The 24,424-nt window shown below is 44.0% G+C and overlaps 1 protein-coding gene across 1 annotated transcript; it reads left to right on the top strand.

Annotated features, from left to right (window-relative positions):
* The first annotated feature begins 6,444 nt into the window (after nt 1–6,444).
* On the top strand, nt 6,445–24,187 carry LOC136582558 (cystatin-11-like). Its single transcript, XM_066583721.1, has 3 exons — nt 6,445–6,734; nt 17,458–17,562; nt 24,004–24,187. Exons 1-3 carry the CDS (start codon nt 6,615–6,617, stop codon nt 24,085–24,087), a joined length of 309 nt encoding a protein of 102 aa, XP_066439818.1. The 5' UTR covers nt 6,445–6,614; the 3' UTR covers nt 24,088–24,187.
* The last annotated feature ends 237 nt before the right edge of the window (nt 24,188–24,424 follow it).

The raw sequence follows: 24,424 nt of genomic DNA, 5'->3' as shown, positions 1-24,424 counted from the left end.
CTTCCTGGCGCTCGAGTTCGACACATCGCGGATCGGATTGACAGATTACTGGGAGGGGCTGGTGAGGATCCAGCGGTCATGGTGCACGTTGGCACCAATGAACAAGTTAGAGGTCAATGGAGGGCCCTCAAAAATGATTTCAGGGACTTAGGGTCCAAGCTCAGGGCGCGGACCTCCAGGGTAGTTTTCTCGGAAATACTACCTGTACCTAAAGCCACACTAGAAAGGCAGCAGGACCTTAGGGAGGTAAACAAGTGGCTCCGGAGTTGGTGCAAGAAGGAGGGATTTGGGTTCCTGGAGAACTGGGCTGACTTTGCGGTCGGCTACAGGCTCTACCGTAGGGACGGGCTGTATTTAAATGGGGAGGGTGCAGCTGTGCTGGGGGAAAAGATGGCTAGAAGGCTGGAGGAGTGTTTAAACTAGGGACTGGGGGGGAGGGTAAAATGAGAAATAGTGGGGTAGCCAGTGTAATTAGCGATCTGGGTCCAAGCAAAGGGAATGGGGGACGAGCAGGGGGTGGGGTTAGTACAGTTAGAACTGATAGATCAGCCATAAGTACGAATAGCAACAAAACAAATTTAAAAAACAAAAAAAATGAAATAAATTGTATGATCACGAATGCACGAAGTCTGATCGGTAAAGTGGGCGAGCTTGAAGCGAGAATGACCGATGAAAACTATGATATAGTCGGAATTACGGAAACATGGCTTGATGATAAGTGCGATTGGGCGGTGAATTTGCAGGGGTACAATCTCTTCAGAAGAGACCGAAGGAACCAGAAAGGGGGAGGGGTATGTCTGTACGTCAAATCGAACTTGAAGCCGAGGCTACGGGAGGATATAGGGGTAGGAGACGAACAGGTGGAATCTCTGTGGGTAGAAATACAGGGAGGAAAAAATAACAAAATCCTGATAGGGGTCTTCTATCGACCACCAAAAGCAACAGAAGAAACTGAAGACTTACTACTAAGGCAGATAGAAGAGGTGTCAAAACGAAACGAAGTAATTATCATGGGGGACTTTAATTACCCAGATATAACATGGGAGAACGAAACCTGCAAATCTCACAGGGGTGATAAGTTCTTGATAACTTGTGCAGGAACCAACAAGAGGGAGGGCCATTCTGGACCTAGTGCTAACTAACAAACCGGAACGTATAAAGGGGGTACAGGTTGAGGGGCACTTGGGGAACAGCGACCACAATATAATCAACTTCCAGCTGTCAATCAATAGGAAGCCTTATCAGGGAGTGACAAAGAAACTAAACTTTAGTAAAGCAAAATTTGATGAGCTTAGAACTACTATCGGTAACATTAATTGGGACAACATCCTCAAAAATATCAGTACGGAGGACAAATGGGAGGAGTTCAAAAGGATCCTAATCACCTCATGTGAGCAGTTCATTCCCTTTAAAAATAAAAGAAACTCAACTAAAAGGAAACCAATGTGGCTCGACAAGACGGTAAGAGGGGCAATAAACGAAAAGAAGAAAGCGTTCAAACTACTAAAGCAACAAGGCAGCGACGAAGCGCTAAAATCATACAGGGAAAAAAACAAAATATGCAAAGATACGATTAAAACTGCCAAGGAGGAAGCAGAAAGACAGATCGCAAAAGAGAGCAGAAACAACCCGAAGCTATTTTTCAACTACATAAACAGCAAAAGGATTTGCAGGGAGAGCGCTGGCCCTTTAAAAAACAATGCAGGAGAAATCATTGATGATGACGAAGGGAAAGCAAATCTAATAAACAGTTTCTTCTCAAGTGTGTTCACCAAAGAAAAGGAAATGCCACACGAGATGCAGGGGAATAAAACGAACCCCTCACAAAATATCTCATACCTAACGCAGGAGGAGGTGCGGAAGCGTCTAAAGAAAACTAAAATTGATAAATCACCGGGCCCAGATGGATTACACCCAAGGATACTAAAGGAACTAAGGGACGAGATAGCTAGGCCGCTATACCTAATATTTCTAGACACTATCAAGACCGGAGTAGTACCATTGGACTGGCGCATTGCCAACGTGGTTCCAATTTACAAAAAAGGGAGCAAAAGTGAGCCTGGTAACTACAGGCCAGTAAGTCTCACTTCAGTAACGGGAAAAATTTTCGAGGGGATTCTGAGAGACGCCATCGATGAGTACCTCAAGGAGATTAAGGGAATAACTCCTCACCAGCATGGATTCATGAAGGGTCGCTCATGTCAGACCAATCTGATCAGCTTCTACCATGAAGTAAGCTCTAGGCTGGACCTGGGAGAATCTATTGATCTTGTATATCTGGACTTCTCTAAAGCCTTTGACACCGTGCCACATAATAGGCTAATATACAAAATGAGGCAGCTCGGACTGGGCGAAAACGTGTGTAAGTGGGTAAAAAATTGGCTCAACGATAGAAAGCAGAGGGTGGTAATAAATGGTTCGTACTCTGATTGGACCACAGTCGCTAGCGGGGTGCCACAGGGTTCAGTATTAGGCCCCACTCTGTTCAACATATTTATTAATGACCTGATAGAGGGGCTGCACAGCAAAATATCAATATTTGCAGATGACACAAAATTATACAATATAATTAATACAACGGAGGACAATGTGCGGCTACAAACGGACCTGGATAAGCTGGGGGCTTGGGCAGAAAAATGGCAAATGAAGTTCAATGTTGAAAAATGTAAGACTATGCACATGGGCAAGAGGAACGGATGTCACAAATATTCACTTAATGGGGTACCACTAGGGAAAAGTGATATGGAAAAGGATCTGGGGGTATTAGTGGATAATAGACTAAACTGGAGTAACCAATGCCAGTCAGCCGCTGCAAAGGCAAATAAAGTCTTGGGGTGCATCAAAAGAGGTATAGGGGCGAAGGACGAGAATAGAGATGAGCGAACGTGTCCGTAACGGACACATCCGCACCCGGACACCGGCTTTAGCGAACACTGGAGTGTTCGCGCGTAAGTGTCCGGGTGCCGCCGGGGGGCGGGGAGATGCGCGGCGGCGCGGGCGGCAGTAGCGGGGAACAGGGGGGAGCCCTCTCTCTCGCCCTCTCCCCCCCACTCCCCGCCGCACCCCCCCGCGCTGCCACGGCGGCCCCCGAACTTTTTCGCCCGAACACCGAGGTGTTCGCAAAGTTCGGTGTTCGGGCGAAAAAGGGGCGGGGCCGAACGTGTTCGCTCATCTCTAGACGAGAACATTATCCTTCCATTATATAAGGCACTTGTCAGACCTCACATGGAATACTGCGTACAGTTCTGGACACCGGTGCTCAGGAAAGATGTCACAGTGCTTGAGGGGGTTCAAAGAAGAGCGACTAAACTAATACATGGAATGACGGGACTGGAATACCCAGAGAGGCTATCCAAATTGGGACTATTTACTCTAGAAAAAAGAAGGTTAAGAGGCGACCAAATAACCATGTATAAGTACATGAGGGGACAACACATGGATCTCTCCCGCGATCTGTTTACACCCAGGACCACGACGGTAACAAGAGGACATCCGCTACGATTAGAGGAAAGTAGGTTTCATCACCAACACAGAAAGGGGTTCTTTACTGTAAGAGCAGTTAGACTGTGGAACTCTCTACCGGAGGAAGTGGTGATGGCAAAATCCATAGAGGAGTTTAAAAGGGGACTTGATGTCTTTCTGGAGAAGGATATTACAGGATATAAATTTTAGGTTAAGTGTCAATCCTGGTATATAGGCAGGTAGGAACTATTAGGGGTTGATCCAGGGAACAGTCTGATTGCCATTAGGGAGTCGGGAAGGAATTTTTTCCCCAAAAGGGCTAATTGACTTCTGGCCTTGGGGTTTTTTGCCTTCCTCTGGATCAACACAGTAGGATACACAGGCTGGACTAGATGGACAATGTCTTCATTCGGCCTTACATACTATGTTACTATGTATCACCTTAACCACTTGGCCACCCCATCATTGATTCTTTGGCTTCACATTCTTTAAACATGCAACTGCACCAAACGTTAGACATTGTCTCAGCGTGTCTTGTTTTACATCTTACCATGATGACCCATCCTAAGGGCATAAATACCAAACTTTCAAACCAACAGAATTTTAAAGTTAGTTCGACCTGGGTTTTTTTTGCTAATAGATAGCTTCAATTTTCTGAGAGGTGATGGAGAAGGATAAGCTGTGTTTGAAAGTTCATTTTTATGAATTTGTGGCTAAGTGGTTAAGGTGATAAACTAAAAATCCTTTGGGGGGGTTCCCCGTGCAGGTTCAAATCCTGATGACTGCATTAACATTTGCTGCTCTTCTAACTAAACCAGCTCTAAGGTGAATATTAACACGTATGGGCTTTTGCAAGTCAATGAAAGAGTATTTTAGCTTAAAAATGTTGAGTGCCTTTTGCATGGCAAGCTTTCCACTAGTACTGTTTGTCACGCAGGTTCAAAAACTGCCCACTACACTTTACTTTGCTGATCTTCTTGATCTGTGGGAGTCAAACCAAAAAACTGCCAAAAACGTAACTTTCAACAAATATGTCCCTTGGAAAATTTTCCATAAAGGGGTTGTCTCGAGGAAGCAGTGAAATTTTTTTTTGCCCAGTCCCCCTTATTAAGCATACATTACTAAGCCCCCCTGTAAATGACTTTTCTAGCCGGTTTCTACTTACAGTTCCAGCGTTTCAGCAACTTATAAAAAGTTTCCCCAAGATGGCCGCCGGCTCTTCCCGTCGCTTGCTGTAGCCTGACGTGCGCGCTCCCGAGACGCTACCAGCTGTGTCTCCCTGACAACCAGACGCCCCGCAGCCGCCGACCGGACCCACCGCAGCCGCCGACCGGACCCACCGTGGCCGCCGACCACGGCACACGCTCTTGGGCCACAGTCACCCACCAGGCAGCAGGTAACCGGCGCTAAGCCCCGGCTCCCCCGCGCTAGGCCCCGGCTCCCCCGCGCTAGCCCCCGGCTCCCCAGCGGTAGGCCCCGGCTCCCATGTGGTATAGATGTGGGGTGGTTCATTTCAATAATTAAACCAGACCCATTCTCTGCATCGGCCTTGGCAGAGAAGGGGGTTGACTTAGTTATTGAAATGAGTAAATCAGACAGCCGCCTGTGATTACATCACTGGCCAAAAGTCCATACCATGTGAATCAGTGTCAAAACCAGGACAGAAGTAGAAGTAGTGCCCCTGGATTCAGACTTGATCAGGTAATTATTTTTCTGCCTGGATAAGCCCCTTAATTAACTAAAAATAAGCGTTATTTAAAAAGTGCAAAAATTCTGAAAGCTGCAGGACATGCACTTCAAGCTCTTTCTAACTCGCATTGTTTGACATGCAGTTTTAACAAAAGCAAAATGTTAAATGTGGGGTTTGCACGTTATTTCGACATATTATTTTACTTAAAGTATAACTGCTTTCCAAAAACCTTTGACATGTCACAGGGAGGTATCAAAAGTTTTGATCGCTGGGGTCCAGCTGCTGAGACTCCCAACAATTGCTAGAACGAGCCAGTTGAAGCATTGTCAACATGGATGCCCCAAGCTTTTCTGTTGCCTTAGACAAAGTGTGAAATGCCCCACCCATTCACGCAAAAAAAAACACACTGATTTTATAGACATTCTAAGTGCCAGTACACAAGACATCTGACACATTATATAAACCACTGAGACTTGTCTTAAGCGACAGGGTTATAGTGCCCTCAGATGCAGGTCCAATAGTAATAATGACCTCTTAATGGTCCTAGCAGTAATAGTGAACTCGTTAGTGGTCCCAGTAGTAATAGTGACCCTCATAGTGGCGCCAGTAATAATTGTGACTCTGATATTGGAACCAGTATTAATAGTGACCTTATAGTGGCCTTAGTAATAATGCCCTATTAGCTTCAATAGTGACCCCATAGTGGCTCCAATAGTAATAATGGCCCAGAAGTAAAAGTAACCGCCATAGTGGCCCCTATAGTAATTGTGACCTTGCGTTGTGGCTCAAGTATTAATAGTGTCAACTTTAGTAGTCCTCAAGGTGTGCAGCAACCCAACAGCATGAGCATTTAAATCACTCAATCTATAGCTCCCCTCAGGTGGTTACCACTGCTGTAATCAGACAGGCATCTGCAGAGCGTACAGGATGGCATCTGCATGTAGATTACTGCAGTTATTGAGCTGAAAAGCATGAAAAGCCATTGTGTGTGACTCAGTCCTCAAGATGTCCTGAAGAAATAACATTTTCTCTTTTGTCTTCAGATAACTTGTAGAGTTGACGGAGCTCTAGGTTATATCATAGTTTCACTATGGTTTCTAAAAGTTCAGCTATAAGAGGAAGCTTTGAAGAACCTGATTGTGTAAACTAACAAAAGCTTCCTACACTCCCATCCCTTGTTGGCAAGTCTTAGTATTGAATATCATTAGTAACGTTACATGCCTTTTCTGCACGCAGGTGTACTTAGAGGTGGAGGCTAGATTCCAGCAGCATATATATGAGGTGTCACCATTTTTGCATTGCAGACACACCCGCACTGTATTTCTGCATGTGGGATCTCATATTTAGGACAGCAATATGACTCTTCGTACTCGTCTTCTCTTTAGTCGCTTTTTGTTGTTGTGCTCCTGTGGAGGAGTTGATTAAACCAAACAATGCTGCAATAACTGGGGGATGGAGCCAAATGCCCTCGAGAGGCAAAATTGTACTTAACTTGGTAAAGTTTATTGAGAAATCATACAATGAGGAAAGTCAAAGTTTGTACTGGAGCACGGTTACTAAAGTGGAGAAGCCATCAATACAGGTAAAGAAACTATATTGTACATTACTCTGTAAATATTTTGTATATAAATGAGAATTCTGAGATTTCTTTGTTTAGTAATTGGAAAGAAATATAACATCCCATAAAATCACAATCAAAAAAGCACAATCCATCTGTCAGAAAAGAACTATTGCTGCATTCCTCACAGCTGTTCTCTGTAATTACAAGCTCAAGCGCTATTACATGTGTTGTACTAGCTTATGGGGTGATCGGATCCCATAGCACAGAGACTCTGTCTGATTTTTATGGGTCTGTAACACTGAAAAGGCGATTGTCATCCATGTACACAAATCAGAATAGTGCATGCTGCAACGTTTTCCCACATAGACCGCAGGTGTCAGAGCGCTGAAAGCTCCGTGACTTCTGGGTTCTCTGCCGAGTCTAAAGTGACGTCAGTGCGGCATCCCAAACCATGTGATACACCAGCCAGTGTATGCGTGGCATTATTCAACACTGAACACTGAGGGGGAGACTCTGAAACCAGCACTGATGGGCTGGTTAGGCTGTCTTCTTGCCCAATCAGCCTATAGGTTGTAGTTGTAATATATATTAACCGACCCGGTAGTTCTAAACGTGCCGTTTATACTGTGTACTGGTCATATGAGGTGCCAGAGAGTTCTCAATAGAAGTTCTCAGAAACTGAGCTGCACTGTTGCTCTGTCTTAATTTCCTGCAAGACTCGTTTTCTTTTATTATGTTTGTTACATTGGACCATGGCCAACACTAGGAATTCAAGCATCTCATTCCTGATTGTGGATGAGAGGCGGCCTCACATATGTGGCCACTACCGGCTGAAGTGAATGGGAGTTTTGAAAACTTTCTAAATCTGTCGGTTGGTGCAATATGAGAGAAGACCTGTCAGTGAGTCTTGATAAAATTTGTCAATTCTTACTGGCTGAGAGCCATAATGGTATGCCTTGTACTGTGCCCACTCTAGTGCCTTTACATTTACAGGGGACTTAATATCTTGGAAATTGATGGCATATCACAATATGATTGGTGGGAGTCCAACCTCTGGGACCTCCAACAATCCTGAAAATGAAGGAGATGCAGCAATGACTTAGTACTGCATTTCCTGCACAGCAGCACCCCAGTGGCCATCCAGTGGGCAGGGAAAACGCAGTGGGCCGTACCGCTGAAGGCTTTTACCCACTAGCGTTTTTTTTAACGCTGCGATATCACTGCGCTTTTTTCAATGGGACTTTATAATGTTAAAATTGCATCGCACAAAAATCGCAAAAGCACAAACTTGCGATTTTAACATTAGAAGGTCCCATTGAAAAAAACGCAGCGATATTGCAGCATTCAAAAAAACGCTAGTGGGTAAAAGCCCTAAAACAGTAGTTTTGTCACGTAATTCTCACCATCCGTGGAGGTCCCAGAGGTCAGACTATAGCAGATCATAAAGTGATGCCATCACTTTATAAATTTGGAAAAACTCTTTTATTGCCTCATCCCCATGGGCGTATGCGTAAAATGCTGCAGGTCTCCCTGCAGCATTCAACGCATTTTGTAACCATATGCTCTACTAAGCAGAAAGCCAGAAGTAACTGCGTATGGCTATGTATGGCACTGCTCATGCCCGCATATCACAAGAGCAATGAGGAAACACGAGTGAGAGACCCACTGTGATGGCAAAGACCAAGGGGAAATAAGATGGATGTCACGGGTAGCTCTGCGATTTTTCCTGCCAGCGGCGCCAGCTTGACCCAGTACAGTCGCCCGCAGTAAACAGGAAAATGTAGGATTGAAGAACTCGAATGTAACGTAATGCCAGCACCTTTTTTAGGCCGCTATAAAGTCCACAATCCAATAAAAAGTTTTTAGAAAACCAAACGCAGGTGCTCGGTTGCACTTTGCGCACAACTTTTCCAGCTTTGATTCCTCTACAAGTAGTAGGCTGTGCAGAAATCACAAATTTTCTTTAGTGTTTCACTTCTCTTCCACACCTTCCATCTTACACACTTTCTAGGAGACACTCTTCCCTTAGGACTCTAGTTGTCTTAAGTCCCAGTTATCTGATCAACTGCCCGTGGAGTATTCACTAATAAGCATTCACTCAAGCTTTCTATTTCTTTTCTCAGGCTGCTCAGTGGCTTCCCTTTTCTTTTTGTCATGACGGAACACACATTACTGTAAGCCTAGCGCTGTGCAGGAACGTCCACCACCTCCGACTACATTTTGTCAACTCTCTCTCTCCTCTGATACTCCACCTCTCAACTGCCCAAGACGTTCAATCACGTCACTCACGCAGTTAAACTGAGACACACATACACAACAGTCATTCCAATGCATCCACACCGCAGCTTCGGGCCACTACACATGCACACAGACATGCGCAGTGTGCTTTTTTTCATTAATTTCCCACTCTGTTTCAGAGCAGGGATGCGTATGAAAACGCTGTCAATACATAATGTATTGCATATACGACAGCATATCATACTCAGTCCATTCAAATGTATAGGGCTCAGGCTGCGTATGCTGTGATTTATTTCTCTTGTGTATTGATACACATTGTCTACATGCACATGGATCAATGAAAGTCCATTGACTTTGACTGCATTCACTTTGTATCACGCATCCATGCAACACACCTGTAAAACGCAGTGAAAACACAGTCATGGACATGAGCCCTTACCGTTTTTGTTTTCTTGGATACTACAGAGATTTACTAAGCATAGGTCTGAGTCAGACCAGGCATGACTCCAATTCCATGCCTGCATTCCACTCCAAACATTTACAGGGTTTCAATTGCTAATGCTTTGGGCAAACTTCTCAGCTTGTCTGTTTGCCCTCTTAGTACCTTGAAAATCTTTCCCTTTTGCATCACTATTAAACAACATGAGAATATACAAAGGGCAGAACTAGAATAGTTACACAGTATAGTTTGAAGAATAGTTTCTAGCCTCTTCTGTTAAAGGGGTTGTCCCGCGAAAGCAAGTGGGGTTATACACTTCTGTATGGCCATATTAATGCACTTTGTAATATACATCGTGCATTAAATATGAGCCATACAGAAGTTATTCACTTACCCCCTCCGTTGCTGGCGTCCCCGTCTCCATGGCTCCGTCTAATTTCAGCGTCTAATCGCTCGATTAGACGCGCTTGCGCAGAAGGGTCTTCTCCCTTCTGGTCGGTCCGGGCACGAGCGGCGTTCTGGCTCCGCCCCCTTCTATGCGTCACTGTGTAGCTCCGCCCCATCACGTGTGCCGATTCCAGCCAATCAGGAGGCTGGAATCGGCAATGGAATGCACAGAGCCCATGGTGCACCATCAAAGAAGACCCGCGGTGCACCATGGGAGAAAACCGCGGTGCATCATTGGGAAAGGACCAGCGGCCATCTTTAAAAGAAGATGCTGCGCGAACAGGGAAGAAGGTAAACGATTTATTTTTTTTTATTACAAACGGTATTGATTTTAAGGGGGCAGAATGCGGGGGTAGGTTGAAAAAAAAAATTGCATTTCGCCGCGGGACAACCCCTTTAATAAACTTCAGTCCTGGCTTGTTAAACCCTCAGATGTCATAATCAATACTGTTCATGACAGGGCCAGCCTTATGTCCTGTGCAAGTTGACAAACTAGGTAAAACAGGGTTTGGAGGACATCGCCTCAGGAAACAGAGGCAAGTTGCAGCTGTACCAGTCGAGCACAACACAGTACAGCACAGGGGCTGAGTGACAGATTTTAGCATGAGGGCATTTTAGCATGAATAGCAGCTCACCTTAAGGGTATGTTCACACGTGGCGGATTTACTGTAGATTTTCTGCAGTGGAAAAAATATGCAGCAAATCCACACCAAAAAATCTGTATTTTTCTGCTATGGAAACTACACAGCAAATCTCCCACATGTTGATGAATTTAGGGCTCCTACCCACTTGCATTAGCGATTCACATTTTTTTAGCGCTGCGATAGAGCGCTAAAACTTTCTAGTTTGAAACAAATGAGTTGTAATGTGGCTATGCGCACTTGCGTTTTTTTCTCGCAGCGCGGTTGCGTATTTTTATCGATTGCGATTGCCCTATATTAGTGCGATTTCCTATTTTTACCTCGCCCATGCAAGTCAATGGTCGCCGAAAAATCGCATCACACATCGCAGAATCGCATGCGCGACTGCGTTGCGATGCTTTGCTCTATAATTAAGTTTAAAGTGTCAAAAACGCTGCGATAAAAAAACGCAGGACAGTCACAATACATAGAGCTTTACGATGCGAGTTTAGTGGGAGAAAAATCGCAGCACAATCGCACAAAAATCGCACGTTGGCAAGTGCAATATCGCAGCGATTTTAAAAACGCACTATCGCCCTTGCAAGTGGGTGGGAGCCCTTAGGGTGGTTTCACACTGGCGATAAAATTGTGCAATGCGAGAGTGAGTAAAAAAGCAGATTTACGAAACCAATGATTTTCAATGGCTTCCTTCACATTAGCGATATTTTCACTGATGTGATGTTGCGAGAATAAAAAATCGTATCTTTCAGGGATGTGTGATTTTTAATTTTTTTTTAAATCTTCCCGTGTTTCCCTATGGAGCCTTCTTTTTATCGCATCGCAACGCAACAAACTTGTGTTGTGATGCAATTTTAACATTAGAAAATCCTAATGACTTGACTTGATGCTCAAAAATTGCGGTAACAAGGATGTGATTTTGCCATGATTTTCTCGTGGCAAAATTGCGATCGCCCGTGTGTAACAAACACTTAGGGCTCATGTCCACGGGGAAAATAGGATTTAGGATCCGCAGCGGATTTCCTGCATGCGGATCCGCATCCCATAGGGATGCATTGACCACCCGCGGGTACATAAATACCCGCGGATCGTCAATAAAAGTGATTTAAAAAAAAATGGAGCATGAAAAAATCTGGACCATGCTCCATTTTCATGCGGGTCTCCCGCGGGGACGGCTCCCGCGGGCTTCTATTGAAGCCTATGGAAGCCGTCCGGATCCGCGGGAGACCTAAAATAGGAATTTAAAGCATTTACTCACCCGCAGCGGACCGCGAAGCTCTTCTCTTCCTCACGGCCGCATCTCCCTTGGTTCGGCTCGGCGGATGTGCCCGGCGCATGCGCGCGGCACGTCGACGACGTGCCGGCGACGTGCCGCCGGCGTCAGGAATTCATCCGCCGGCCGAAAATGAAGATCCGGCCGTGAGGAACAGCTGATCTTCGTCGCCCGCGCCGGAAAGGTAAATGCTTTAAATTGCTATTTTCGGCGCTCATGTCCGCGGGGCAGGAGGGACCCGCTGCAGATTCTCCATGGAGAATCTGCAGCGGATCTGATTTTCCCCGTGGACATGAGGCCTTAGGGTAGAAATACAGTGCAGCTGGCCACACTCAGCGAAACCATGGCCGCTAAAATACTGGCAAAATTGTACAGCCATTTACCACTGCAGGTCCTTTCATCTTTTATAGATACGGCACCAGGACTAACCTCAGTACATAAATAGAACTTTCACTGTGTAGATCCTTTTTCCGTCTATTAAAAATTACATTTTATTAATAACTAGATATAAAATCAATTACGACCGAACTTAGACAGACAAACACATATTTACAACACGCAACACCTAAGTGTCAAAATTAAAGAGGCAGTTAGAGGAAGGCATCCTCTAAACCCCTAAACACCTAATGCTTCGTTGTGTTTGATATACTGAAAAATGACACCGAACCTAATAGGTTGTGTCTGGTGTACCAAAAAATGACACCAAACTTAAGAGGGATTACAAAAGGAAGTGGCTGACCAGTAGATGTGCTCAGTCAGTAGTAGCGGACTGGGAACAAAAATTGTGCTTATGATGTACCAGCGCAAATCAGTCCTCAAGTCTAAAAGATCTCCTTCCTTAATGCCCCAAATCAATATCACTTTACTCCTTTTCTACTAAATTACTACTAAGTAGAATATTGGTTCAGTTGTCAAAAATACTAATTTCTATTTACTAAACTGGTTCTTAAATAACTGTACTGGTTATGCACTAATTCTATACTTATTCATTATAGTAATTATACACTGGTTCGACGTGTTTCCACTGCAATAACACAGTTTCCTCAGGAACCAAACTAATGAATTATGTGAATTCCATGATGGAATGAACCCTTTTTCAATAGAGCTGAATTGGTGTTGAGGATTGGTTCAGAGACCAGAGTTCAACGACTAGTTCTATTTAGTGTCTACCTATCCCACATTACCTCTTGCCCCAGAGAAATAAAATAAGAAATTCAGCAGTGTCACCAGCCTTGAAGGTAGGCTGGAGACGAATGATCAGAGTAGCACTGGATCTGTGTATTTGAGTCAAATCTTATCGCCACCTACTGAGGGTGTGTCATGTATCTGGCCAATCAGACAATACGTCCTGATCAGCCCACCCACACCAGGGAGGTGTCAAATGAATCCAATATGCAAGTAACATCATTAGCAAATTTACAATTATACAATACTCGGTAACTAGCATAATCCCTATCTAAACACATCCTGGTACATAACTCCTACACAGGCTTGTGTCCGAACCTTCAGAGACCTCCTTCTCGTGTGAAGATGCATCGTAGTAATACTCGGATGCCAGAATGTAGCAGAGGCCGTGTTGTTGCTTAGCGATGCTGTAACGTCATGACGCAACGTCTCTGCGTCCATTCATACAGGGGCCGACCGCATATATCTATATTACACCCCAGTTCCGCAGCATGCTGCAATTCCAGCAACCTCATTGGTTCTGATTCACAATTCCAGCTATTTCATTGGTTGTTTGGCTTGTGTGATTCAACCTCATTGGTTGTTTGGGTTCCCTGATTCAGCCTGATTGATTGTTAGTGCCGATCTGGGGTGTAATATAGATATATGCAGGCCAATCATGTTAATTCATGTAGTGCCCATGGAAACGTACTGACGTCATGATGCAACGTCTGCGCGTCACATCAATAAGGCGTTTCCAGACATTCAGCCATCCAGGATAAGTAATCAAGTGCCACTAGTGATATACCACTCAGTAAGGCTCAGGTAATATAAAATCCGAGCCCTAGTCACTCAAATGTACTTCCTTTACTCTTGCTGTCATTATCTCAATACAGCAACTGGTCCAATATTCATCCCTGTTCTTGGAGCAAGCATTAGTATTCTCATTGAGTTAAAATGAATGATTATATTTAGAAGGTACCACAACCTAGGAAAGAATATAGATAGATGTGATGTAAGCTATTACATTCTAATAAATGATTCATATTTTATATTGATGCAATAAAGATCATTGAATCATATCAAGATTATTTATCACTTGGTTGCTCTCCTTGTAAAAACACCATTTGAGAATGTGATTTCAAAATTACATAAGGGATAACCAAAACTGATTGATGTACAGAAGCATACAATTTTTGTTCCCAAGAGATCATCAACTCGTGATCGCCTCACTTTTTTGTTCTCACCATATATATATATCAAGTGTCCATATTATCTTTTCAAACAAAACTGTTAAAGGACAACACTTCATTCAGCCCTTGCAGTTGTACACAGTCGATCCTGAAGATCCACCCCACCTCCTTCTGCATAAGTCGTTTAGCAATATTACCCTCGAATATTTTTCCAGTCACCGAAGTAAGACTTACCGGCCTGTAGTTACCAGGCTCACTTTTGGACCCCTTTTTGTAAATTGGAACCACGTTGGTAATGCGCCAATTCAATTGTACAACCCCGGTCTTGAGTATCCACAAATATTAGATATAGCGGCCTAGCTATCACATCACTTAGTTCCCTTAGTACCCTTGTGTGTATTCTATCTGGGCCTGGCGAAAAGAGTTATCTCAGCAGGAAAAACCAGTGTGAAAAACCAATTTGTAGATCCGAAGGGATCCCCTCCTTAGGCCTCTTTCACACGGGTGACAAAGTCACATGATTTTCATGCATTGCCACAAATCGCTTGTATGTGAAGCCCATGCTTTCCTATGGGTTCCTTTACATTTGTGATGTTTTGCAGCATGCGACATTGTGAGACGAAAACATCTTGGGTTTCACAATATGCCCACGACTTGCAATGTTTTACAGCCCATGTTTCTGTATGGAGCCTTCCTCTCTGTTGCATCGCATTGCATGAAAACGTGTTTTTTATGCGCTTTGTTGCAACTTTTACAGTAGGAAATCCTACTGTAAGAGCCCTAAAATAAGCCCTTGCTGCAGAAAAAAAAATAAAAATCATACACCACCTTAGAAGCGGTGTCAGCTCTGGCACGTCTTCTTCCCCGTCCCCGGCAGTTTTCTTCAGCATCTCTTCCTGGCTGAGGATTTGACAATTCCCGGCTCAGCCAATCGGAGCCTGTGCTCGATGAACCAATCACAGCCACTCATTGAATGGACAGCGCACCCAGTTGCATGGGTTCCTCTGAATCATAGAAGTGACCTCTAAATATTCATTATTTCCCTCTCTCACCCGCTGACCAATACGAATGGCCAAAGTTATAGCTTCATCAAGAGTCCTAGGAGTGGGAACTGAATCATTAAATCCTTAATTTTATCAGATAACTCAAAACAAAAATGGCTTCTTAGCCCTGGCTCGTTCAATTGGGTCTCTGTGGTCCACCAGCAAGCAGAGACCCACCCTCACTTCCTGTAATCCCTCTCGGTGTTTCTACTATAAGACGGACTTCACATTACAACAGCAATAGACAGCAAATCGGGAGGAAGTGAGACTAGAGATGAGCGAGCATACTCGTCCGAGCTTGATACTCGTTCGAGTATTAGGGTGTTCGAGATGCTCGTTACTCGAGACGAGTACCACGCGGTGTTTTGAGTCACTTTCATTTTCTTCCCTGAGAAATTTGCGCGCTTTTCTGGACAATAGAAAGACAGGGAAGGCATTACAACTTCCTCCTGTGATGTTCCAGCCCTATACCACCCCCCTGCAGTGAGTGGCTGGCGAGATCAGTATTAAAATCTGCCCGCCCGCGGCTCGCCACAGATGCATTCTGACAGAGATCAGGGACAGTGCTGCTGATGCCGGAGCTGCTATAGGGAGAGCGTTAGGAGTTATTTTAGGCTTCAAGAACCCCAACGGTCCTTCTTAGGCCATAGTCAGAAATCGCAGATCGCACCTATCTGCGATCTGTGATTCCTGTTCTCTTCTCTATATGCGCTCAATGGGGCCGGCGGCAGCAGCGCCGACCCCATTGAGAACATATAGAAGACAAATCATTCTTCTCTGCCACAGCTGTAACAGAAGAACGATGTTTGCCCATTGAATTCAATGGAGCCGGCAATACAGCAGGTTCCACTGAAAGCAATGGGCTGCCGGCGTGCGCGGGATGAATTGTCAGCCTGAGCCAATCAGAGGCTTCACACCCACTGCCGGCCGCACTGAACTCCGTCTGCCGGGACAAGGTAAGTATATATATATATTTTATTTTTACACATTTCTGGATGAATTGCAGGGAAGGGCTTCTATATTTAAGCCCTTCCCGACAATTCATCCCGCGCACGCCGGCAGCCCATTGCTTTCAGTGGAACCGGCTATAAGCATGTAACCCAGGAGAAGTGGCAGCGGAGTGTCATGCAGGCAGTGATTGTGCTTTGTTGGAGGTAGTGTGGTGCTTAGCTAAGGTATGCATTGCTAATGAGGGTTTTTCAGAAGTAAAAATTGTTGGGAGGGGGGGGCACTCTTGCCGCTATTGTGGCTTAATAGTGGGACCTGGGAACTTGAGATGCAGCCCAACATGTAGCCCCTCGCCTGCCCTATCCCTTGCTGTGTCGTTCCCATCACTTTCTTGAATTGCCCAGATTTTCACAAATGAAAACCTTAGCGAGCATCGGCGATATACAAAAATGTTCGGGTCGCCCATTGACTTCAATGGGGTTCGTTACTCGAAACGAACCCTCGAGCATCGCGATAATTTCGTCCCGAGTAACGAGCACCCGAGCATTTTGGTGCTCGCTCATCTCTAAGTGAGACCCCTAGAGGATAGAACTTTAGAGTGATTTTTCAACATAAAACATCATTTTAAGTAAATAAAAAGATTTGCACTTTTACTGGTTATCACATTGGCTATCACATTATGACAGAAACACAAATTTGTTGAAAACATAAGGGTACTTTTCGTGGGGTGAGTAAAAAAAAAGCCGCTCGATATTTAAGCGACTCCTTTTACTGTAAATGGAGGCGGGCAGGCCCGAACGATCTCGGCCCTTTCCACCTCCATTTACTTGAACGACTGTTGCCCCTGAGTAAGCATAGGAGCGATAATCGGGCAGCAATCCATGGGACGGTTGTCGGGTGCTTATGTCATGTGTAAAGCCCCATTTAGACACAGAGATTATCGCTCGAAATTCATTATAACTATAAAAGTGAGCGATGGTTTTGCTTTTAAAGTTGGACGTTTTTAACCTAATGAAAATCATTGGAAAATGTCGGGCTTTTCAGTCGTTGTATTATTGTTGTGTAGTGTTTGCATTGAAAACTCCCCTAAATTCGTTGAATGACTGAACGTTGTAATTTTGACCACACGAAAAGTAAATGGACGAACGATGGATTTTAAGTAGACTGAAAGACAACAATGAGCAAATCGTTAACGAAAACTGAACGATGGGCGTGAGATAGACACAACGATTATCACTAAGACAATGGCTTTTAAGTGAGTTTCGAGTGATAATTGTTGTGTCTAAATCAGCCTTTACGGGACTAATAGTGACCATTTGTACTTTTACAATCTGATTGTTCTTCTTTCTTCTTTGTTTAAGGTTACTAATGGAATTGAATACCAAATTACAGTTGTTATGGAGTCAACAGGGTGCCTCAAAGAAGATTTAAAGAACTGCAAGACTCTCAGTGTTGATGAGATGAAGGTACTATTTCTTTTCATGTTCACTATAATAGCTATACTTTAAATTAACTTCTACAGTACAGAACAAAGAAGCTGGAGAGCAAGACGTTCATGAACTCTTGTATGACGGGACATTTGTACAGCTCTGGCTGTTAGTGCACAGACAGATTTGTGATGATTTTATTGTTGCTAAAATGCTTTTAGGTCCAATGTCCATGGGAAAAATAGAATTAGCATAACCATGCAGGTCTCCCGCACGAGTGATCCGCGCCTATATGGAATCATTGGACACCTGCAGGTAATTAAATACTCCTGTGGCTCCCATTGAAGCCTATGGAAGCCGTCCGGTCCTGCGGCACAGACACAGCTGTCAATGCGTCCATGGCCGCGGGACTGTGAGAAACTGGAGTTTAAAAAAAATGTGCACAGCGCATGGCGAGCACATCCGCCGGGTGGAAGAAAGAAGATCCAGCCGCGATGGAGGGAAGACCTGCAGCGTCCGGACAGGTAACTATATCTATTTTCTTGGCCTCATGTTTGCGGGGCAGGGGGGACCCGCTGAGGGATTCTGGACGGGGAATCCGTGAGGGCCCGAATATCCCCATGGGCATGAGACCTTAGAGTGAGACAGTCAGCAGCACTAAGGTCATACAAACAAAATAAAATATAAATTGTTGCTGTAAAGTGCCAGCCCTCTCTTTCTGGATGCCCTTAGCACTTGTTTAACTATGTACCGAAATGTTTGGAAGACTCCTGGAACAATGACCTCCCAGGACAGTGGGCTGTTCTATTCTCTTCATTGGAAGCCTCTCTTGATTGCTTGTGCTATATACCGTGTTTCCTCGATAATAAGGCCTACCCTAATCTCCAGGGAGTGGGCATTTGAAATATAAGCCCTTTCCCAAAAATAAGCCCTAGTAAACTACATTTTAAAAAAACCACAGAAATACTCACTTAGCCGGTGTTGTCTGGGTCCCTCGCTCTGGTCTCTGGCGCTGCGGCAGGCTTCCGTGTCCTCAGCATTGACACAGCACTCTTTTTCTGGTGACAGGACTTTGAATACCCTGCCTCCAACACGCGAGTGCTGTGATTGGATCACGAGTGCCGCTGGCTCAGCCAATCAGAGCCGGCACTTGATCGTTCACAGCCATTCATCACTGAATGGCTGTGATTGGCTCATTGAGCACCGACTTTGATTTGCTGAGCCAGCGGCGCTCGTGATCCAATTACAGCTTGCTGGAGGCGGGCTATTCAAAGCCCCATCACCAGAAAGAGAGTGCCGTGTCAATGCTGAGGACATGACAGCCTGCGACAGCACCAGAGACCTCCAGCGAGAGGGACCAAGACGCCATGGGCCAGGTAAGTATAAGACCTGAAAATGAGACACTTTGCCTCTTTTGGGGCAAAAATTAATATGAGACAGTGTCTTATTTTTGGGGAAACATGGTACTTCACCTTGCTTATTGTATGTAAAAACTCCACATGAGCAGTCAGAGAAGGCAGTTAACCTGAGAGGCTGTGCTGCCAGGCGGCACTGAGTATTAACTGGAGTATGCTGAGCAGTCCACCTGCTGGGGACTCATATCTAATTATATTATGCTTGCATGTAGTTATGATGTAAACTAATAACACAATCAGATAAACATGGATTGTATTAAGCACATTGAGTAATCGTCCATAATGTAGGGTGAGAAAGTAAGTGAACCCCTGAATTTAATAACATCTGAATCCACCTTTAGCAGCAATTACTTCCACCAAACATAAATGGAAATAGGATAGCACAATGTTTAGAAGGAACCGTGGACCATTAATCCCTGCCAGTGTGTGTCAGTTAATTAATATTTTGTGTGTGTGCACAGCCCTCTTCACATCATACCACAGTTTTCTGATAGAGTTAAGGGCATTCCAAAACACAAATCTTCTTTTACAACCATTCTTTATTTGATTTTGTTGTGTTTCGGGTCACTGTCTTCGTGCATCACTCAGCATATCTTCTACTTGAGATCATGGACTGCCGCCCTTACAGTCTCCTGTGAAATGTTTTACTATACATTAGAATGTATTGTTCCCTCAATAATGGCAAGGCAACCAGGCCTTGAGACAGCAAAGTAGCTCCAAACCATGATGCAAAATCCACCATGTTTTACAGTTGGGATGAGGTGTTGGTTTGCAGTATTTTTGGTCCAAACAGAGCCTAGCTCATTTATGCTAAAGTTCCACTTTTGTTTCATTTGTCCTTTCAAACATCCAGATGGCCTTGCGCAAACTTGAAACAGGCCGCAATATTTTTTGGGATAGCAACGGCTTCCCTAGTGGTGTTCCACCATGAGCACAATTCTTGTTCAGTATTTTTTTAAATAGTGGACCTATGAACAGAGGTTTTTGAAGTTTATAGAGTCATCTGTAGGTTTTTTGTTGTTACCCTTGAGTTCTGTAAAAGAATTGCATGTTGTGCTCTTGGAGAAAATTAAGGACTGTTACTACTCTTCCTAGAAGTGAGTGTCCTATGAAGATTACTCCATTAGTAGATAATTTGTCTAACCGTGGATTGATCTACACCTATGTGTTTAGCAAAGCTTTTGTAGCTTTTTCCAGCTTTATGCGACTCCATAACACATCTAAGGTCTTCTGAAAGCTGTTTGCTTTTATTTAACCAAGCTGTTTTGTATCTAAAGGACCAAACACTTCTCTGGGATTTTACCCATGTGGTGGTGTGGCTGTCCTTTTTTTTCCTTCAGCTACCAAAATTATTTTTGCTGTTTTTTTTTCAGTGACATAGGGTTATTTTTTTCATATTTCTTTGCTTTATTGGGAGTAAAGGGCTAAATAAATCTTTTTTTTCTTAACATTAACCCCTTCATGACATGGCCTATTTTGGGCTTAAGGACGCAACAATTTTTGGCGGATTTTCTTCTCCGTTTATCAAAAGTCATAACTTTTTTATTTTTCCGTCGACGCGGCCATATGGGGGCTTGTTTTTTGCGTGGCGAACTGTAGTTTTTATCGGTGCCACTTTTGGGTACATTAACTATATTGTAAAACTTTTATTTTTTTTTTAATGATAGCAGGGAGAGAAAACGCATCAATTCTGCCATAGATTTTTTTATTTTTTTTTTACAGCATTAATCATGCAGCATAAATGAGACATTCCATTTTTTCTGCGGACCGGTACGGTTACAACGATTTTTTTTAGGTTTTCCCCCTTTTCTGCAATAAAAACCCTTTTTCTTGGAAATCTTTTTTTTTTTTCTAAATTGCTGCATTCAAAGTCCTGTAACTTTTTTATTTTTTGATGTATGGCACTCTATGAGGGCTTATTTTTTGCGAGACGAGCTGTAGATTTTATTGGTATCATTTTGGGGTACATACGGCTTTTTTGATCACTTTTATTGCGTTTTTAGTGAGGCAAAATGCTAAAAATTAGCATTTTGCCTCAGTTTTTTAGCGTTTTTTTTAGCGTTTTTTTCCGTGCACAGTCAAAAGCATGTGCAACTTATTGTACGCGTCGTTACGGACGTGACAATACCAAATATGTGGGATTTTATTGTTTTTTTACCTTTTTTTATGCTAATCTGAGAAAAAGTATAAAAAAATGTTTTTTTACTCTTTTTTTGCATTTTTTTTAATTCTTTTTTTAATGTTTGTTTTTTTTACACTGTTTGTGTCCCTCTGAGGGACTTTAACCACTGCCCTGATGGTCGCTGTCATAAGGCATGGCAGAGCTACTGCTCTGCCATGCCTTATCGCTTGTACAGCGATTATAGGCATAGGCAATACTGTTGCCATGGTGACAGGCCGGGCTCTCGCGATTACATCGCGAGTTCCGGCCGGAGACACAGAGGGAGCCGCGCTCCCTCTGTGAACTCTTTCCCTGCTGCGATCTTTCCCTGCTGTGACTGACAGCTGGCTCCCGCTGCGGTATAGCGCGAGATCATATGTGATCCCGCGCTATCCCCAGGACGTAAGTTTACGTCCTGTTGCGGGAAGTACCAGGCTGCCAGGACGTAAACTTACGCCCTGCAGCGGGAAGAGGTTAAGGGCTCCTTCCCACGGACGGATTTCCGCCACGTAATACGCGGCGGAAATCCGCTGCGTTGCCCGCAGCTATTAGGTTCTATTGAACCTAATAGCTCAATGCTCATGGTGCGGAATTCCATCACGGAATTCCGCACCGTGAAATCACCCGCCCTCACCCGCGGCATGCTCTATTTGCCGTGGGTGTACGCGCGGACGGCTTCCATTGCAGTCAATGGAAGCCGTCTGTCACGCTATCTTCCGCTGTAGCACTGCGGAAGATAGCGGGAAACCGCTTCCCCGCCTACCGCCGGCGCGTCATATGACACGGCCAGCCGCGTCATGTGATGCTGTGGGCGTGTCGTGTGACGTGGCCACCGTGTCACATGACGCTGCGGCGCGTCACGCCGAAGCGTCATGCGGGACATAGGACGCCGCATCCGCAGGTAAGTATTGGGGTCTCTGGGGGGCGCCGTGACGAGCTCCGCCACGGAATTCCCCGGTGGAGCCCGTCACGGCCGTGTGCAGCCGGCCTAAGTCATTTTTTTAAATGGGTGAATTTATTCTAAAGTATTAGAATGGGTTCCTCATTTTGTTTTAGACAATTTAATATATAATAATACATATGGTTTTGGATTATGGGGCGCTTTGGGTCATTTTCTTTTTTATGTATATATTTTTATTTTTTCTGCAATTTTTTTTACTTATTTTCGTAACGTTTTTTTTTACCATTTATGACCCCCAGGACGTCACTTAAGACCTCTGGGGGTCATTCACATGGTCTTTTTTTTCTTATTACACACTTTCCCACTCGATTAGGCATCCGTAGAAGCCCCAGTTACAGGGGAAAACATTCCCCTATAGTGACAATAGTCACTGGCAGAGCTGATTAGGTTCTGCTAGTACCCCCAAAGTCTGCTGTAACAGGAAGACCTCAGCGGTCACGTAATTGCCGGGTCCCGTAGTGGAGGAAACACTATTGCTGTGTGCAAATCTATTGACAACTATAGAACAGCTTCAGGGTTACTGGGCATGCCCAAAAACCACCATACACATCTCAAGAGAGCTGCATAGAGATGGCCAGGAAGAAAGTACGCATATTCTGAAGTACGCTGTCATCTAAAATGTAAATAGAGCACCAAGAACAGCATGAGTGCAACCACCATTGCTGTATTGCAGTGGTCATTATTTTTGACAAAGCAACCAGGATGGATATTTCAGAATACACGAGAAACAGGACAGCTTTGAAAAAGAGTCTCTTGTCTCATTCTGTAAGTTTTTGACTTTCACATGATGTGTGACCTCACACGATTCCCCTTTAATAGAAAAACACCTATGAAATTCACCTTTCCAATCTCATCCCCTCAAGAGATGTTCTGTTAAGTAGCCCTTGGAGATGTCAATAACACAGAGGTCACTTAAGTTGCCCATATACCTTCAACAGCTGTCAGCGGAACAGTCATTTGTCCAACAGTTGTTTCCCCTGGCTCCCCCATACGCATGAAAGTTCAGCTGAACTAAACCTTTAGAAAGGTAAGCCACAGCCAGACAGCTATGAAGGTGGCCTATATCCTGGGAAACAAAAGGAACAGGTGTTGGAATTCAATGTCCTTGATCCTTCCTTTCCCTGACATCATGTGCTAGGGGGTAGTTGAACAGACCTTATGCTCTGCCGTTATCAGTGGGTTTCGATGATTAAACCCCAATATTTATGGGGGCTTTCACTCTCTCTCTTTGCAATATGGATATTTAGTGAAAAGGTCAAACTTTGGCACACAGTCAGATTTATACCACCATTAGACCATGTCACCTTTTCTGCAAAGCCCCATCCTTATGTTGGATGAGCTGTAAAATGTGTTAGAGGGTCTAAAAAAAAGACATGATAAATGCAGTTCAAAGAAAGTAAGACTATTTTCTCGCACAACTTTCACCAGAAAACTGGCATATTTTCAATACTAAATCTGCCTAAATGTGCTCAAATAAAAGACATGTACGAAATAGCTGTTACTAATTTAGATTGTCTAGAATTGTGTCAACTTTATTAGTAATCATTTCAAAAATCCAGGTAATTCCAAAGAGTTCACTTACAATTGCAAGAAAAAGTATGTCTAAAATTTGGTGTGGACCTTAAGACATTACTAAAAGGGGTTTTCTGTCACTCTGCAGACAGCGGAATTTAACAGGAGCTATACCTGCATTACCAACTTGGACCACTGCAATATACAGAGCTGTGTGATTCCACCTGTCTGCAATAACAGCTGACCAGCAGGGATCCTGAGTGGCGTACACCCACCAGTCAACTGTTAATGACCAATCTTGAGGATAGGTCAACAGTTAAATCCCAGAAAGCTCCTTTAAGAGTAGACGAATGTGATTTTATATATTATTTAAACGTAACTGTTTTTGTTCTACATTCCTTGTCTTCATATCTATCTTTTCTGCTCCACAGGTGGAAACATGTCATTACTATATAAAGGAACAGCTTCCAGATTTCAAACTACATATTATTGATAAGGCATGCGAGCAAATGTAGTCTGCAATCATCAATCAAACATCGTTTAACTGAACTGACATCTCATTCTGTGTACTCAACAGTCTGATCCTGTTTATCTAGCAAGATTCAGTAAAACAGCCTGCTAAATGTACTTGTGTTTCTGTATTTAATGCTTTTATACTTTTCGTGCACTGCTAGCTAATCGTTAAATTCAGGTCAACATAAAAATCATCGTTAGGTCTTACCAGGAGTTCTTGACGGGTAGCGCTGATAGCATTGTTTCCCGGCGGAGAACAAAGGAGCTGAAAGCAGATAAGAGCCCTCTGGCTATTAACTGCATTCAGCTAAAAGCATCATGTGCATGCTAATAAGCTCC

This window comes from Eleutherodactylus coqui, chromosome 11 (genome assembly GCF_035609145.1).
Source record: "Eleutherodactylus coqui strain aEleCoq1 chromosome 11, aEleCoq1.hap1, whole genome shotgun sequence".
Taxonomy (NCBI): Eukaryota; Metazoa; Chordata; class Amphibia; order Anura; family Eleutherodactylidae; genus Eleutherodactylus; species Eleutherodactylus coqui.
Note: the sequence above shows the minus strand (reverse complement) of the source record. Positions and strands in the feature narration are given on the sequence as shown.